This window comes from Simochromis diagramma, unplaced genomic scaffold (genome assembly GCF_900408965.1).
Source record: "Simochromis diagramma unplaced genomic scaffold, fSimDia1.1 OVJJ01000642.1, whole genome shotgun sequence".
NCBI lineage: Eukaryota > Metazoa > Chordata > Actinopteri > Cichliformes > Cichlidae > Simochromis > Simochromis diagramma.
The window spans coordinates 321,319-337,768 of NW_024387518.1; the positions used below are offsets into that span (position 1 = coordinate 321,319).

A 16,450-nucleotide genomic window follows, 5' to 3' on the forward strand; every position below is an offset into this window, starting at 1 on the left:
AGAGCAGTGATGTTTTGGGGCTGTCGCCGAGCAACACGGACTTTCAACTCCCGCCACAGATTTTCTATGGGGTTGAGGTCTGGAGACTGGCTAGGCCACTCCAGGACTTTCAAATGCTTCTTACGGAGCCACTCCTTTGTTGCCCGGGCGGTGTGTTTTGGATCATTGTCATGTTGGAAGACCCAGCCTCGTTTCATCTTCAAAGTTCTCACTGATGGAAGGAGGTTTTGGCTCAAAATCTCACGATACATGGCCCCATTCATTCTGTCCTTAACACGGATCAGTCGTCCTGTCCCCTTGGCAGAAAAAACAGCCCCATAGCATGATGTTTCCACCCCCATGCTTCACAGTAGGTATGGTGTTCTTGGGATGCAACTCAGTATTCTTCTTCCTCCAAACACGACGAGTTTACTTTATACCAAAAAGTTCTACTTTGGTTTCATCTGACCACATGACATTCTCCCAATCCTCTGCTGTATCGTCCATGTGCTCTCTGGCAAACTTCAGACGGGCCTGGACATGCACTGGCTTCAGCAGCGGAACACGTCTGGCACTGCGGGATTTGATTCCCTGCCGTTGTAGTGTGTTACTGATGGTGACCTTTGTTACTTTGGTCCCAGCTCTCTGCAGGTCATTCACCAGGTCCCCCCGTGTGGTTCTGGGATCTTTGCTCACCGTTCTCATGATCATTTTGACCCCACGGGATGAGATCTTGCGTGGAGCCCCAGATCGAGGGAGATTATCAGTGGTCTTGTATGTCTTCCATTTTCTGATGATTGCTCCCACAGTTGATTTTTTCACACCAAGCTGCTTGCCTATTGTAGATTCACTCTTCCCAGTCTGGTGCAGGTCTACAATACTTTTCCTGGTGTCCTTCGAAAGCTCTTTGGTCTTGGCCATGGCGGCGTTTGGAGTCTGACTGTTTGAGGCTGTGGACAGGTGTCTTTTATACAGATGATGAGTTCAAACAGGTGCCATTCATAATGGTAACGAGTGGGGGACAGAAAAGCTTCTTACAGAAGACGTTACAGGTCTGTGAGAGCCAGAGATTTTCCTTATTTGAGGTGACCAAATACTTATTTTCCACCCTAATTTACGCATAAATTCTTTACAAATCCTACCATGTGAATTCATGGATTTTTTTTTCACATTCTGTCTCTCACAGTTGAAGTGTACCTCTGGTGCAAATTACTGACCTCTGTCATCATTTTAAGTGGGGGAACTTGCACAATCGGTGGCTGACTAAATACTTTTTTGCCCCACTGTATATTAGGTTATGCCCTCTCTATTTTTGGTAATTCCATGCCGGTGGAAACCCAAGCAAAACACGCATTAGGAGGCTCTAATGTCTGGGTCTCAATCTTGCGCCCCATGTCACCCCTACTTGCGGCCGCATAATGATGTGAAGAAATATTTTTTAAAGTTATTATTCAAAAACTTTTTTAATATCAAAGCAACAGACAGAGAGTTACAGGCATAGCCCTAATGAATGTAGCATCATGGACAGTGTAGTCCGTGCTGCAGGGAGAATGGACTGGGAGAAAGGAGATTCGAAAAGTACGAGTTGTCACCAACCAGAAATTGGAGACAGAAGCATGCAAATATAATAATAACCACTGCAGCCATCTAGTTGGTATTGGTATTGCGAATAACCTCCAGTAAACGTAATAAATCACACAGCAATAGTACATTCATGTAGTTGTAAAATATGTTACTCTCATTGAGTAACGTAACGGAATACGTTACAAAATACACTTTGTGGCATGTATTCTGTAATCTGTAGTGGAATATATTTTAAAAGTAACCTTCCCAACACAATGACACACATGATATGTGTTTTCCTTGTTAGACATTACAAACTGATTCACATTCAAGAAATTCTTTAAATTCATTTTACACTTGGCACCATTTGGCGCACTGTGCCATTAATTTTAATTATTTGATATTGAATAATTTCAAAATGCAAAATCAAAAGAACATGGTGATTTATAAATAAATGCATTAATATTCTTCCTTACTCCTATGTTTTTTGCATTTCATTTTACTGTTCACAACAAGAACATTGCATTAATTATAAAATGGTTACATGGCTGCAAAACAAAGAAAAAATCTGTTTCATGTGTTCCTCTCAGAGCCTGAACCACCTGTCGTCAGCATTTCAAAGTCAAATTTAGTCTGAAACTCTTTTCATTCACATTTAGAGCATCAGAGAAGCTTCACACTACTGATCTGCAAACAGGCGGATTCATAATGTTAGATATACGATGTTTTGTACACACATACGTTTCATTATCACATCATCATCCTCATTAGCATGTGATGAATGCATCTAAAAAAATTGAAGGAAGTGATAAAAAGGAAACAACTCACTAAGTAACTTCTGTTTCCTGATGATCTGACAGACACAGACACAGTGAAGAGTCAGACGCTGTTCTTCTAAAGTTTAACAACTTTTCTGCATCAGGACCAAAGTCAGAATGAAAATCCTCCATTTTCTTTTTTTCTGCTTCTTATCAGGTGAGGGCTGATGATCTTAATGTTTCTCTTTAATAAAAAGAAATGGAAGTCATCTTTATGAATCATTTCATAAAATACACATATTTTCATCTTGTGATATTTATAGTTTTTTTTTCATCTGACAGATGCAGCTGTGCAAGTCGAGGCAAAACACAATATTTGGTCTGCAGCTGAAGGAGGAAATGCATCATTTGTCTGCTACTTAACTTTATCTGGAAGCACAAAGTTCTTCTGTAAGGAAAAATGTGAGCGAGCAGAAGATATCCTCATTAAAACAGATGGAAGCACAGCTCAGAGTGGCAGATACAGCATTAATTATAAAGATGGATCTCCAGGAAGAGGAATTGTGTCTGCGACCTTCACACACATGATCAAGTCTGACTCAGGAATGTACAGGTGTGGTTTAGGAAGACCTTCTGTTCCAGATTCATACTTTGACTTTGAGGTCAGAGTTTCAAATGGTGAGTTTGTACAAAAATTCCCTGAAATAAAAAATGTAAAGGACCCCACTAACTCGTATTTAGCAATACAGAGCATGTTTATATCAAGGTGTTTAATTAATCAATAAATGTAACTTTAATGTGATATACTATGTAAGTGTACATTTTACACAGCATGTAAAAACTGTAGTGTCATCAGTTGAATTGAAATTCTAGCACCTGAGTGTAAAGCCTACAACAATATAAAATAATTTTTGGAGTCAAATTTCAGCTCTGCTAAAACCAACACAGTTTTACAACAAATTAAACTATCACAGTCTAAAGCCAAATCTGTCTCTTGTTCACATATTTGACTGATTTTGAGTGTAAGTATGATGGCTTGTATCATGATTTTAATAGAAAGATTCTATTAATGTATTATTTATAAGTAACAGAAGCCATTTTTGTGTCATTTGAGAAACCTCAAAAAAGATGAATATCTTCCAAAAGTCTCATGCTAAAAACAAGTTAGTCACCTTTTATTATAAGTTTTGATACCAGGATCTTCTAGCTGCAAGTCCTGAAAAATGCTTCACAAAATAAGCCAAATGAAAGAAAAAAATAACTTCAAGGGTCCGTATATCTGCCCTTCAACTTCATAGTATGAAGGTAACATTTTGCGTGGCTTCATTAAATACTGTACAATAAAAAGTGTTGATTCTGAGAGGATCAGGTAAGCATGTGTTGTTTTCTGATCTAATATGAAAAGATAACTTTGTTTATTTTAACCAGGAAATATAATTATGATATAATAGCTTACAGTTTCAGTTCTTACTCCAATCCAACTGAATGTTCTTGTATTTCACAGATCTGGGCAAAAGGGTTGGTTTTTATCGCACACAAACTGAGGGAGACAACATCACATTGGGATGTTCTAATACTGTGTACGGACAGAGGAAGTTTTTTTGCAAGAATCAGTGTAAGAATGAAGGGGAGATCCTCATTGACACAAGCAATGATAAATCTGTGAGTGGCAGATACAGCATTGAATACACAGCAGGATCTCTGTTTGGACTGTATGCGACCATCACACAGCTGACCAAGTCAGACACAGGAGAGTACAGCTGTGGTTATGGAAACCCTCTGTCTCCAGATTCATACAGCAGTGTAAATGTTCTTGTTATTCATGGTAAGTTTCTTTTCAAAATAGTAAAGACATTATTATTATTATTAAGATCACAACTCAAACAGGAACCAAAAACAAAGTAAACTAATTATAACTATAAGTATAAGATTAAAGACAATCACAGTGAGATTGATGTTATTGATACACTGGCTGAGACATCATTAAACTGTCCTAAAACTGTCTAAATTGAAATAGAGGGTTTGACATTTAAAAAAAGGTTGGATGACCATTCTCAGAGTATTATTTTGTTATTGTGCAGGTAAATTTAATCATCTGTTCATCTGCAAAACCATATCTCTTATGATGCTTTAATTTTAACAAAATGAAGATATTGTCATACGTATTAAGTTTCACAGCCATGTTTTCTTTTAATCACTGCACATATCTCCAAAATTCATTTTCTTTTGTGTTTGATACATGTTTGTATTTACCTGTATGATAGTATTATTATTATCGTGTATTAGTGTGTATTACTATTGATTTTTTATTAATTGTTTTTGTATATCATTCACAGCTTTAAACACAACTGCCTCCCCACTACAAACAGCAACACAAATGGCTTCAAACCCACCTGCTTTCACTCTACAGACGGAAGCAACACAGAGTGAAAGTGTCACTGCAAGAGTCTCTACACATTGTCCTGACTCCTCCTGGCTTCTGGTTGTTCGTGCGTCCTTGGATGGTGTTTTGCTGATGGCTGTTTTCCTCATGCTCTGCTACATTAATAAGACAAGGAGGAACTTTGGACTGAACACCAGAGAAAATGACACAAACATGGAGGTGAGTTTGTGTCACTTGTGTCACTCATCTGGTGAACTTCTTTTGATATTTTGAATGTTGCAGCATTTTTTTTCCTGTCTCTGAAAAAAAAAAAAACACTTTGTGCTTCTTATTTTTAAACTTCAATGTCCATGAAACGGTAATGTGGTAATATGGTTGTTGAAAATCTGTTGTACTTCTCATGTTTTATGTTGTTTGCTTCATTTGTTTGTTTTATTTTCAGTTATTTGCTGCGCATGACAGCTTGGACCCAACCTCAGAACATAAAGAGCCCAAACGCAGCGGGACCAAACCTACTCTGCATTATTAAAGACCAAAATCTAAAAAGTAAAAAATTCCCATGATTTAAAATTTGATTGTCTTCTCTCTCATATCTGTTTAGTTTTGGTGTTTTTGAGCATGTTTCTGAGATTTGATGATACAATCTGCTTCACTATGTTTTATTGTTGTTCTGTTGTTCTATATCTGTATCAGCATAATTAATAAGGAGACTTTGGAGGAAGTTCAAAGCTTGGCTGCCTAATCATGTAATCAAGCAACATTGTAACTTTTAACTTGGAGAGGTTGTGCACATTTGGTTTTACTTTATGTATTTGTGTACTCTGTGATTTAGAAATTTATGTGCTTACTTATGCAATGTGTTTGAAACTACTAGCTTTTCTTACAAGGTATATACAATCAAAGAAAAATGAAGATATTGTCATGCGTATTAAGTTGCACAGCCATGTTTTCTTTTAATCACTTATACAAAAAAAAATAAACATCTGCAAAATAATGTGATTTTTCCTTAAATGAATTAGAAATATACAGAGTGCTCTACAATAATGAGGCTGTGTCCCAATTCAGAGACCGCACGCTTGAAGTACGCATTTTGAGTGCGATTACGTCACCGCCACGCGACGTCAGCTGTCCCAATTCGAAGTGTACTTCAAATGCATACTCCAAATGCACCGTCGATTTCCCCAAATATCAAGTGTGGTCCGGTGCACGCTTCGTGGTCCCATATATCCCACAATCCATAGCGCAGCGGTGGGTGTGGATAATTTTGCCGCAAAGTATGGCAGAAGGGAGTGGCCGAAGAGTGAACTGTCAAAAGTAAGTATTGAATATGATGTCACTTATTTATGTGCGAATGTTTAATAATGAAGAACATTAAAACATTACTGTTGGCCACATGTCGGCAAATTTATGTGACATTAGTGATGTTTGTACTAACTTGGTTTTAAAGCCTTTACTTTAAAATATACGCCGTTCAATAGTCGACCTTAATCTTACAGAGAATGTGATGATTTTATGGATAATTAAAGTCAGTCATATATCCACAAACACAACAAGCTGAAAGTCAGTGAATGCTGCTCGGTTTGCAGTCCTGAATATCATGGCACAAGCAGGATTCACTGCACTGTTAATGTTAGCTCTGTTACATTGCTGCCTCTGTTCGGTGGTGTCGAGCCAAACAGACTTTAACGTGTGTTTGAACGAGCTGACGGTTCACTCGTTAAGCTGAAAGAAAGATGCTTTAATCACAGGAGCCACACATGTGTCCACTGCACCATCTGGGAACTCTTCTTGTTTAGCACTCATAATAACACAAACACTAAATCCTCCTGTTTGTAGCAGTGTATACACCTGAGACTGTCACCTGTCTGTCTGTCCTGCACTCTCTCTCTCTGTTTCTTTCTCTCTGATTGTGGAATAAAAGTATGAACATGTGTTTATAAGTTACACTTGTGTTTGAATCCTGCAGCTTATCACACATTTGATTTCCATGTGTAACAACTGCAAGTGTCCAGAGTGAGGACAGACTGAGGGACCCACTGCTGCACATCATCTGTGAGGCTTTGCACCCCTGATGATCCACCAGGACAAACTCAGCAGTGTGTGAGGAAGAGGAGGAGGAAGAGCCAGCAGCAGCTGACAGATGGAGAGAATAGACAGACAGTTCCCTGTTTGTGAAGGACTGCTAGGAAAGTTTAAAATCACTAATTGTCTGTCCTGAATCAGTCTTATTAGGTAATGTTCAAATAATGTTATCATCCCAGTGTTTTCAGTGTGGGAGAAAGTACTCAGGGCCTTCAAGTTACACACTATGAAAGGCAGCAACAAGTTTAATGTTTAGAAACCTAAAGTATGTATCAGCAGCAGAATGGAGCTAAAAATAAATGTTTGTTTCAGTTCTATGAAGCTTTGAGTATTTTGGATTAGTAGCACTGCTGTGTTTGTTGCATCACATTGCTGTAATTGTTTATATGCTTTATATATTCTGAGGTAAGTTGATCTATAGTGTTACATCATATTCTATAAGGATGTTATGTGTTTGTATACTTTCTGCTCAGTTTGACCCATTTAGCAGAAGTCAGCCTGTTTAAGGCTCTGATATCTATTCTGTATGACTTAAAGCAGTTATGACATGGTCTGATTTTCTCACCCAATAAAGGAATATTTCATATATCAGTCTACTCTTCATTTTATCAGAAACAGTTTTCACTGCTCATACATTTGGTTTTTACATGTATATGTGAGCATTGAGCCAAGTGTAATGTAATGCCAACATATTGAACGGACAATATTTGTCTGTCATGTATAATACATCTGTATATACACTGTCAAAGGTACTTGTCTTTAAGTGATTTAAGCTGATAGGCAATATAAATAACTGTAACTTGAATCTTTGACCCAGAGTTCAAGCTCACTACTGTAATATATATATATATATATATATATATATATATATATATATTTATATTAGGGGTGCAACGATACACAAAATTCACGGTTCAGTTCGGTTCGATACTTTGGTGTCACGGTTCGATATTTTTCGATACAAACAAAAATGTTCATGCCTTTTTAATTTGTCATTTATTAAAATTATAAATATATATTTTAACTCAAAAGTACAGTTTTTAAATTTAATGTTGCTGAAACAACAAAGTAATAAAAAAGTAAATATATCTGTTTGAGGAATCAGTCATCTTTGGAAAAGAGAGTTTATTACAGAGAAATGGCTTTTTCCAAAATAAAAGCTATACTATACGCTTCTTCTGGGGTATACTCTCAGCAGCATATTAAACATATCAGGTCCCCATAAGGAGAATCATGTGCTAACGGCTGACTAAATGACTCGGGTAAAGTTTGTAGCATGCGTGCTTGTTGTTTTTGTCTGCTTCCACTTGTCTTTGCACTAGGATGATGTCGGAGTAAATGTGCAGTCATATTCGTTGTGTTCCCACTAGTGCTGTCAGTGTTAATCTCGTTGAAATGACGTTAACACCACAACACGGCAAATCTCCGTTAACGAGCTACCGCGGATCACCCCGTGCATGGGGCTGGACGGCCAACACGTTAACGAGCAAACTGCGCTAACGCACTAGTTCCCAGCAATGTAATTGAGCATTGCGTGGCACATCCAACATACTGTTTTACTTTAGTCCATGATGCGCTTACCTTCAGGGTCATACATCACATGAAAACCAAAATAGTTCCAAATGCCACATCTGAATGAGGGTGGGGGCGGTTCAATTTGCCATGTTGCAACAAGAGCTTAACTTCTGTCTTGCTAGCTTGCCCTGCGCTCAGTGAATCTGCGTTCGACTACTCCGCCTAGGCTGCACTGTCGAGCGCAGATCCACTGAGCACTCAACACAGACAGCATCGTCAGAAGGAAAGTTGATAAAATAAATAAAAAATGTTGTATTGCTCGATACATATGCGTACCGAACCGAAAGCACTGTATCGAACGGTTCAATATCGATACGAGTATTGTTGCACCCCTAATATATATATACCCCTATATATATATTAGGGGTATCGATATTGAACAGTTCAATATTGATACGAGTATTGTTGCACCCCTAATATATATATACCCCTATATATATATTAGGGGTGCAACGATACTCGTATCGATATTGAACCATTCGATACAGTGCTTTCGGTTCGGTACACATATGTATTTAACAATACAACATTTTTTATTTATTTTATCAACTTTTCTTCTGACGATGCTGTCTCTGCTCTATGTTGAGAGCTCAGTGGATCTGCGTTCGACTACTCCGTGTAGGCTGCACTGTTGAGCGCAGATCGACTGAGCGCAGCACAAACTAGCAAGACAGAAGTTAAGGTCTCATTGCAACATGGCAAATTGAACCTCCCCCACCCTCATTCAGATCTGGCCTTTGGAACTATTTTGGTCTTCATGTGAAGTGTACATCGCACTCGCTTACATCATTGTCATCAGACACTCTCGCAAACAAAATCACGGTTTCGTAACGCAGTAACACAGCATGCTTACGGGGAAGTAACAGTAATGTAATTAACTTTTTTGCAATAGTAATCCCTTACTTTACTCATTATTTGAAAATAGTAATCGGATTACACTAACGTGTTACTTGTAACGCATTACTGCCCATCTTGGCTCATAGGGGTTCATTTGATTATCTGGTTTTCTCTGTATGTATTATAGTAGGGTCTATCTTACAATATAAAGGGGGTGACTGTTGTTGTGATTTGGCGCTATATAAATATAATTGAATTCAACTGAATTGAAATGCAGTGTGCATATTTCTCTTTTAAATAGTTAATTTTACACAAGCACATTGTAAACAAAAGCTCAGATAACTCACGCAATAAATTTACACCTTGACAATAAACAAACTGTGATGTTTTATAGTATTAATGAGAAATTGGAAAATTCTTGCATTCCTCAAACAGAAAGTGGAACTAATGTTACAAATCTGACAACCTACTTCTGTGTTCATTAAAAAAAAGCATGTTATTTTGAAGAACCTAGTATCACATCATTACCTCAGAGAACAGAATAATCCAGGAAACACAAAACTGCAATTTAATGTAAAATATTTTTTATTTTTTCAGAATTGTTTTGTCACTTTGAGATTGAAATTACTGTACTACAATCTACTAACCACACAACACTCATACATCACTCACACCTTTGAGTAAGAAGCATTTCAGGTTATTTTTTCCTGTATCGCACTGACTGACGCAAAACACTGACTGTTTTCTCTCCACCAGACTTTTCTTACAGCCTCTAACAGCCGTGTTTACTGTTCCCAAGTAAACGAAGCAGCTTGTATGAAGATAAAATACGTGGTTGCACAACATCATAGATTGCATGTGAGTGCAACCCAAAATGTTTGGTGTCTTGAGCAAATTACTATCTTGTTAGCATCTTATCATTTCTCTGACGTAGTTTAGAAGTAAATGTGGTATGCTGTGAAGTCCTGATAGATTCAAGTTCTTAATCTGCAAACAACAGCTTTACATTTTACTAGAAATTACAAAATCACTCGCAGGGATGGAGCTTTCTAGGCAGTGGAAACTGTCCAGTGTCTTTATGTTGTACAGACTTCTTTGGTTTATCATAAAAAATAACAAAATCAAGATTGTAAATTTGAACTAGCTCCGCTGTTGATTATCTAAATGAGACTGTTATGAATATTTAGTATTTCAAAAATGCAGAGGATGTGTAAAAGCTACAAAAACCACACAAAACAGTCTCAATCCAAGTAAAGTGTTTCTTATCTGTTTGACCTAAGTTTTTAAGTTATGTACATACAGATAGGAGACAGGAGGGTGGGGAGGGTGAGAGGGGAAATGACACACAGGAAATGGTCTAAGGCGGATTTAAATCTATGTCCTGCATTGAGAACTCAAACCTTCAGTATATGGGTCGCCTGTTTAACCAGGTTAATTATATCAATACTGTAAACTAAGTCTGACAGTGAGTTAGTGACAGTAAGACAAACCCACTCCCTCCTCCAACTATGATGGGCTAAAGAGAGGCTTTGTGCATGCTTCTCTGGAGTTGACAAACTGTCTAAAAGCGAGCATAACTGGCATCTTGTTCCTACTTTAATAACTGGTAAATTTCACAGAAGTCCAAAACAACTCCCAAACTACCAGGAAGGAGACAACAGAAGTGCCTATTTTTACCTTCAATGTAATTTCTTCCATCTCCCAAGCTGGTGAGAGGTTGTTGTTGTTACTTATGAATTTTATTTGTAAGATTCCTGCATGAAATGATTTGATCAGATATTTTTAATTTTATATTTTTATGGTATACTATTGGCTGCTGCCCTCACTGACAAGAAGAACATTGTATTAATTATAAAATGGTTACATGGCTACAAAACAAAGGAAAAATCTTTTTCATGTGAACCACCTGTCATCAGGATTTCAAGGCAGACTTGGTCTGAAACTCTTTTCATTCACATTTAGAGCATCAGAGAAACTTCACAGTACTGATCTACAAAAAGGAAGATTCATAATGTTAGATATACGATGTTTTGTACTAGAGATGGACCGATCCGATATTATGTATCGGTATCGGTCCGATACTGACCTAAATTACTGGATCGGATATCAGAGAAAAATAAAGAATGTAATCCGATCCATTAAATATCACGAAAGCACCTCACAAAACTTGCAACACGCCGTAACTCACCTCAGAACGTTAGCACGTCGGAGCAGTATGCATCACGTGATAGAGCGGCTGTGGCATGCGGGACCTGTGGTGGTCTGGATAGCATTTGGAGCTTCGCTAGCAACCCGGCATTTCATCTCCGACAAAGTTATCCCGAGAGAAGTAAAGCAAGTGTGTAAGTCCATCTCTGAATGTTTGTAAAGCATTCCTGCGTTAAGCTTAACAAGCGACTGCCTCTCCTGCTGCTACTTCAATCATGAAACTGCTTATAATGATCAGCTGATCGGCTTTTCTGTCGCGAGTCCGTCTCTCTGGTTTGCTTTTGGCCCACTTTGCACCAGAAAGAGGAAACCAGCGGCTGAACAACAGCAGCAGGTTTAAGCTTGATAAGCTGTTGTTAGAATTTATTTAATATTACTTTCTACTCGAGGATCTTTTTCTACGTAGCTGACGCTGGTAACTGTGCAGGGGCGGATCTAGCAAAGTTTAGCCAGGGGGGCCGATAGGGCATTAACAGGGAAAAGGGGGCACAAAGACATACTTTTCTTTCTTATTCTCATTTAAAATGTCTAGCTTTTAATAAATAATTATCTGACACCCAAAGTTTTAATTTGATGTAAAATGAATAGAAGTCAATTACTGTATATAGTGACTATTAAGTCTAATATACCCTAGTAAGCTATAGTACTTTTTCCTTTGGGAAGGTACCATCTGTGCAGTCTGCAATTTTGTTGAAGAAAGATGTTGAATCTATTTAATATTTCTTGAAAAATAATTGATTTCTGTGCATTTTTTTTCACACTGCATCAAATTAAGGTTGATTATGTCGATTAAGCATCATGAGGTGGAGCGTGAGGGGTGGTTCCCTATTTTTTATTTATTTATTTTTGTTGTTGCTGGGAGTTGGAACCCTATTAGTTAGGTTGCTTAATATTTATGCTAAGTACTCTTTAAAATACCAGAATAGGGAGGATGGTGTAGGTTTAAGTTTATTAGATTGATCAGTATTGCTGAACTATGAAATATTTTTTTTTGCATACAGGTATAACAGAATAGCTTTAGTGTAGTTGTTGTTTTAAACTTGAGTATGAACTTATACAAAATGCAGCAAGATATTTAAAAAACAGTTTTGTTGATTAAAAAACACTATATCGGATTCATATCGGTATCGGCAGATATCCAAATTTATGATATCGGTATCGGTATCGGACATAAAAAAGTGGTATCGTGCCATCTCTATTTTGTACACACATACGTTTCATTATCACATCATCATCCTCATTAGCATGTGATGAATGCATCTAAAAAAAATTGAAGGAAGTGATAAAAAGGAAACAACTTACTGAGTAACTTCAGTTTTCTGATGATCTGACAGACACAGACGGAGTAAAGAGTCAGACGCTGTTCTTCTAAAGTTTAACAACTTTTCTGCATCAGGATCAAAGTCAGAATGAAAATCCTCCATTTTCTTTTCTTCTGCTTCTTATCAGGTGAGGGCTGATGATCTTAATGTTTCTCTTTAATAAAAAGAAATGGAAGTCATCTTTATGAATCATTTCATAAAATACACATATTTTCATACATTATTTTATGTTGTGAATATCTATCTTTTTTTGTGTTTTTAATTTTGTTATCATTTCTTTTCATCTGACAGATGTAGCTGTGCTAGTCAAGGGAAAACACAATATTTTGTCTGCAGTTGAAAGATTAAATGGCACGCTTAACTGCAGCTTATATTTGTCTGGAAGCAGAAAGTTCTTCTCTGAGGAAAAATGTGAGCGAGCAGAAGATATCCTCATTAAAACAGATGGAAGCACAGCTCAGAGTGGGAGATACAGCATTAATTATAAAGATGGATCTCCAGGAAGAGGAATTGTGTCTGCAACCTTCACACACATGATCAAGTCTGACTCAGGAATGTACAGGTGTGGTTTAGGAAGACCTTCTGTTCCAGATTCAAACTATGACTTTGAGGTCAGAGTTTCAAATGGTGAGTTTGTACTAAAATTCCTTGAAATAAAACTATGGAGAGCCCTCACTAGCTCTAATTTAGCATTATAGACCATGTTTAGATCAAGCTGTAATTAATTAATAAATGTAACTTTAACATTATACACCATATAGGTGTACATTTTATACAGCATATAACAACTGTACTTTCATAAGTTGATGACAACTTTGTTTATTTGAACCGGGACACATAATTATGATATAAAAGCTTACAGTTTCAGTTCAGACTAATTAATGTTCTTCTATTTCACAGATCTTGATAGAAACATTGGTTTTTATCGCACACAAACTGAGGGAGAAAACATCACATTGGGATGTTCCAATAACACATATGGACACAGGAAGATCTTTTGTAAGAATCAGTGTAAGAATGAAGGGGAGATCCTCATTGACACAACTAATGATAAAGCTGAGAGCAGCAGATACAGCATTGAATACAGACCAGTATCTACATTTGGACTGTATGTGACCATCACACAGCTGACCAAGTCAGACACAGGAGAGTAGAGCTGTGGTTATGGAAACCCCCTGTCTACATTTAGACTGTAGATTCATACTACAGTCTAAATGTTCTTGTTACTCATGGTAAGTTTCTTTTCAAAATAGTAAAGACATTATTATTATTATTATTAAGATCACAACTCAAACAGGAACCAAAAATAAAAATAAAGTAAACTAATTATAACTATAAGTATAAGATTAAAGACAATCACAGTGAGATTGTTGTTACTGCCCGAGATCAGCTGATACACTGGCTGAGACATCATTAAACTGTCCTAAAACTGTATAAATTGAAATAGAGGGTTTGACATTTAAAAAAAGATTGGATGACCTAAACTCAGAGTATTATTTTGTTTTTGTGCAGGTAAATTTAATCATCTGTTCATCTGCAAAACCGTATTATGATCCTTTAATTTTAAAAAAATGAAGATGTTGTCATGTATTAATGTTTTCTTTTAATGACTGCACATATTATATACCCCCCCCCCCCCCCCCGCCGCCAAAAAGAAAATTTAAAAAAGCAAACAAACAAACAAACAAGCAAACATAGTACAAGTGTGTGTTTTAAAAGTGTTTTCTCCTCTCTGAATGCATTTATTTTTCAGTTATGATGGCGGGGCTGAAATGGATTTCATCTACCATTTCCCCACAAGATACACAGACTCACTGTGACTGCAGGCAGGTGTAAACAATTTTAGTGTGCTTTATATTTTATGTTATGAACAAAATTATGAATTTTGTGTTTGATAAATGTTTGTATTTACCTGTATGACAGTACTCTTGTTATGATGCATTAGTATTGATTTATTATTAAATGTTTTGTGTTTATTGTTCACAGCTTCAAACACAACTGCCTCCCCACTACAAACAACAACACAAATGTCTTCAAACCCACCTGCTTTCACTCTACAGAGGGAAGCATTGTCCTCTACACATTGTCCTGACTCCTCCTGGCTTCTGGTTGTGCGTGCGTCCTTGGATGGTGTTTTGCTGATGGCTGTTTTCCTCATGCTCTGCTACATTAATAAGACAAGGAGGAACGTTGGACTGAAAATGACACAAACATGGAGGTGAGTTTGTGTCACTTATTTTCTGTCTGTTGCTGCAGGTCTCAGTGAGTGTTGTTGATTCATGCTGTCAGTGTGACTTTCTCAGTGACATTTAGTGAAAAGAGGGGATTATCAAAGTTCTTTAACCATACCGTCTTCACCACCAGAGGGAAGTGAAGATAAGATGAACAAATTTTATAACAGACAGAAAGCTTTCCTAATAATTCTATCTCTGGAAAAAAAAAAAAACTTTGTGCTTCTTATTTTTAAAGTTCAGTTTGCATGAAACTGCGATTTTTCATGAGCTTATTGAAAATCTGTTTTGCATCTCAGTTTTTTGGGGTTTTTTTTGCCTGTCCCTTTCGACACTGTAGCAATCAGAATTGCTGTCTGAAGGCCAAGAAAAATGTCCAACAGATTTATTTTTCCAAGTGGATCTTCATGGCTTTGCCATACTGTTCAACTTGATGTTACCTGATTTTTCCACAGTATCATAATTAATGATCAATGGTCATGAGAATTTGCATAATTAAGATTAAGGAACTGACCTCCCAGCCTATTGTTCTTTCAGTGGGCTGGTTTCAGTCATGTACAATGTACTGTTTATAAGATTGGGGAAACCTGCAGTCAGCTGAGACTGAAGAAGTCACTTGGATGAGTGACAAAATGTTTCTCCCACAAAATGCTACGTCCAGATGAACAGAATCAACTTTTTGGAGATTTACTTTCCTGGATGATTGAGAATGCATCAAGAAATTTCTTTGATGGGTTTCATTTGTTTTTAGAACTTAACGATGGCTTTTTCTTCTGCATCTCCATGTTGTCTTTTCACAGCAAAACATGCCAAATGCCAGCACCACACCACAAATCAACTCCAAGCCTTTTATCTGCTTAATTGATAATGGCATAAAAAAGGGACTGCCACACCTGCCCATGAAATAGCCTTTGAATACATTTTGCAATGCTTTTGGTCCCTCTAAAAAATGTGGCACAGGTTAAGGAGCTGAAACTCCTAAACCCTTCATGTAATCCGGTTGTTCAGTGATGATGCGACGAATCCTACTTCCAGGTCTAAAGTAGTCTGCGTTTAATATGGCTTTTGTGTTGTTAACATGTTTAATGTTATGTATTTTCTTCTATTTAATCTCAAAAAGCTCCTAAAACAGTCAGTGATCACTGTTGACCTCCCTCGGCTTTTATTACCGCTAATCATTTATTTAAGCTCAGATTTTAAAACCTTAGGATGTAACTAAAGCCCAGCCCATGCAGCAGTATATGAATGACTAACCTCGTATTGTGGATGGATTATCTCAGTTGTTCTCCTGGCTGAAGTTTGGTCCTTTTACAGCATCCTGCCATGCGATTACATTTGTTCCTGACCACCGAGAACACTCACGTTAACTTTTATCAAGTGGAAAAAAAGTTAGCTTGTTTATATTATGCTAACATAGCTGTGTCGCTAGCGGTCACGTAGCACATCATTATATACCAGCTAGCCAAACTTCAGTAACCCTACAAACGTCACTGCTGTTTAGTTTTCTGTCTT

At 37.2% G+C, this 16,450-nt stretch overlaps 2 protein-coding genes across 3 annotated transcripts; both read left to right on the forward strand.

Annotated features, from left to right (window-relative positions):
- Positions 1-2,285: 2,285 nt before the first annotated feature.
- Positions 2,286-15,426, forward strand: LOC120725862 (polymeric immunoglobulin receptor-like). Of its 2 annotated transcripts, XM_040018916.1 has the most exons (5): positions 2,286-2,517; positions 2,643-2,978; positions 3,805-4,125; positions 4,637-4,902; positions 5,126-5,784. In XM_040018916.1, the coding sequence occupies exons 1-5, from the start codon at positions 2,478-2,480 to the stop codon at positions 5,210-5,212; spliced, it is 1,050 nt and encodes a 349-aa protein (XP_039874850.1). In that variant the 5' UTR covers positions 2,286-2,477; the 3' UTR covers positions 5,213-5,784. The 2 variants fall into 2 exon arrangements, with proteins under 2 accessions (XP_039874850.1, XP_039874851.1); XM_040018917.1 differs by lacking the exons at positions 4,637-4,902; positions 5,126-5,784 and adding an exon at positions 14,694-15,426.
- On the forward strand, positions 12,592-14,244 carry LOC120725866 (polymeric immunoglobulin receptor-like). The gene is made up of 3 exons (XM_040018924.1): positions 12,592-12,834; positions 12,999-13,334; positions 13,608-14,244. Exons 1-3 carry the CDS (start codon positions 12,795-12,797, stop codon positions 13,859-13,861), a joined length of 630 nt encoding a protein of 209 aa, XP_039874858.1. The 5' UTR covers positions 12,592-12,794; the 3' UTR covers positions 13,862-14,244.
- Positions 15,427-16,450: the final 1,024 nt, after the last annotated feature.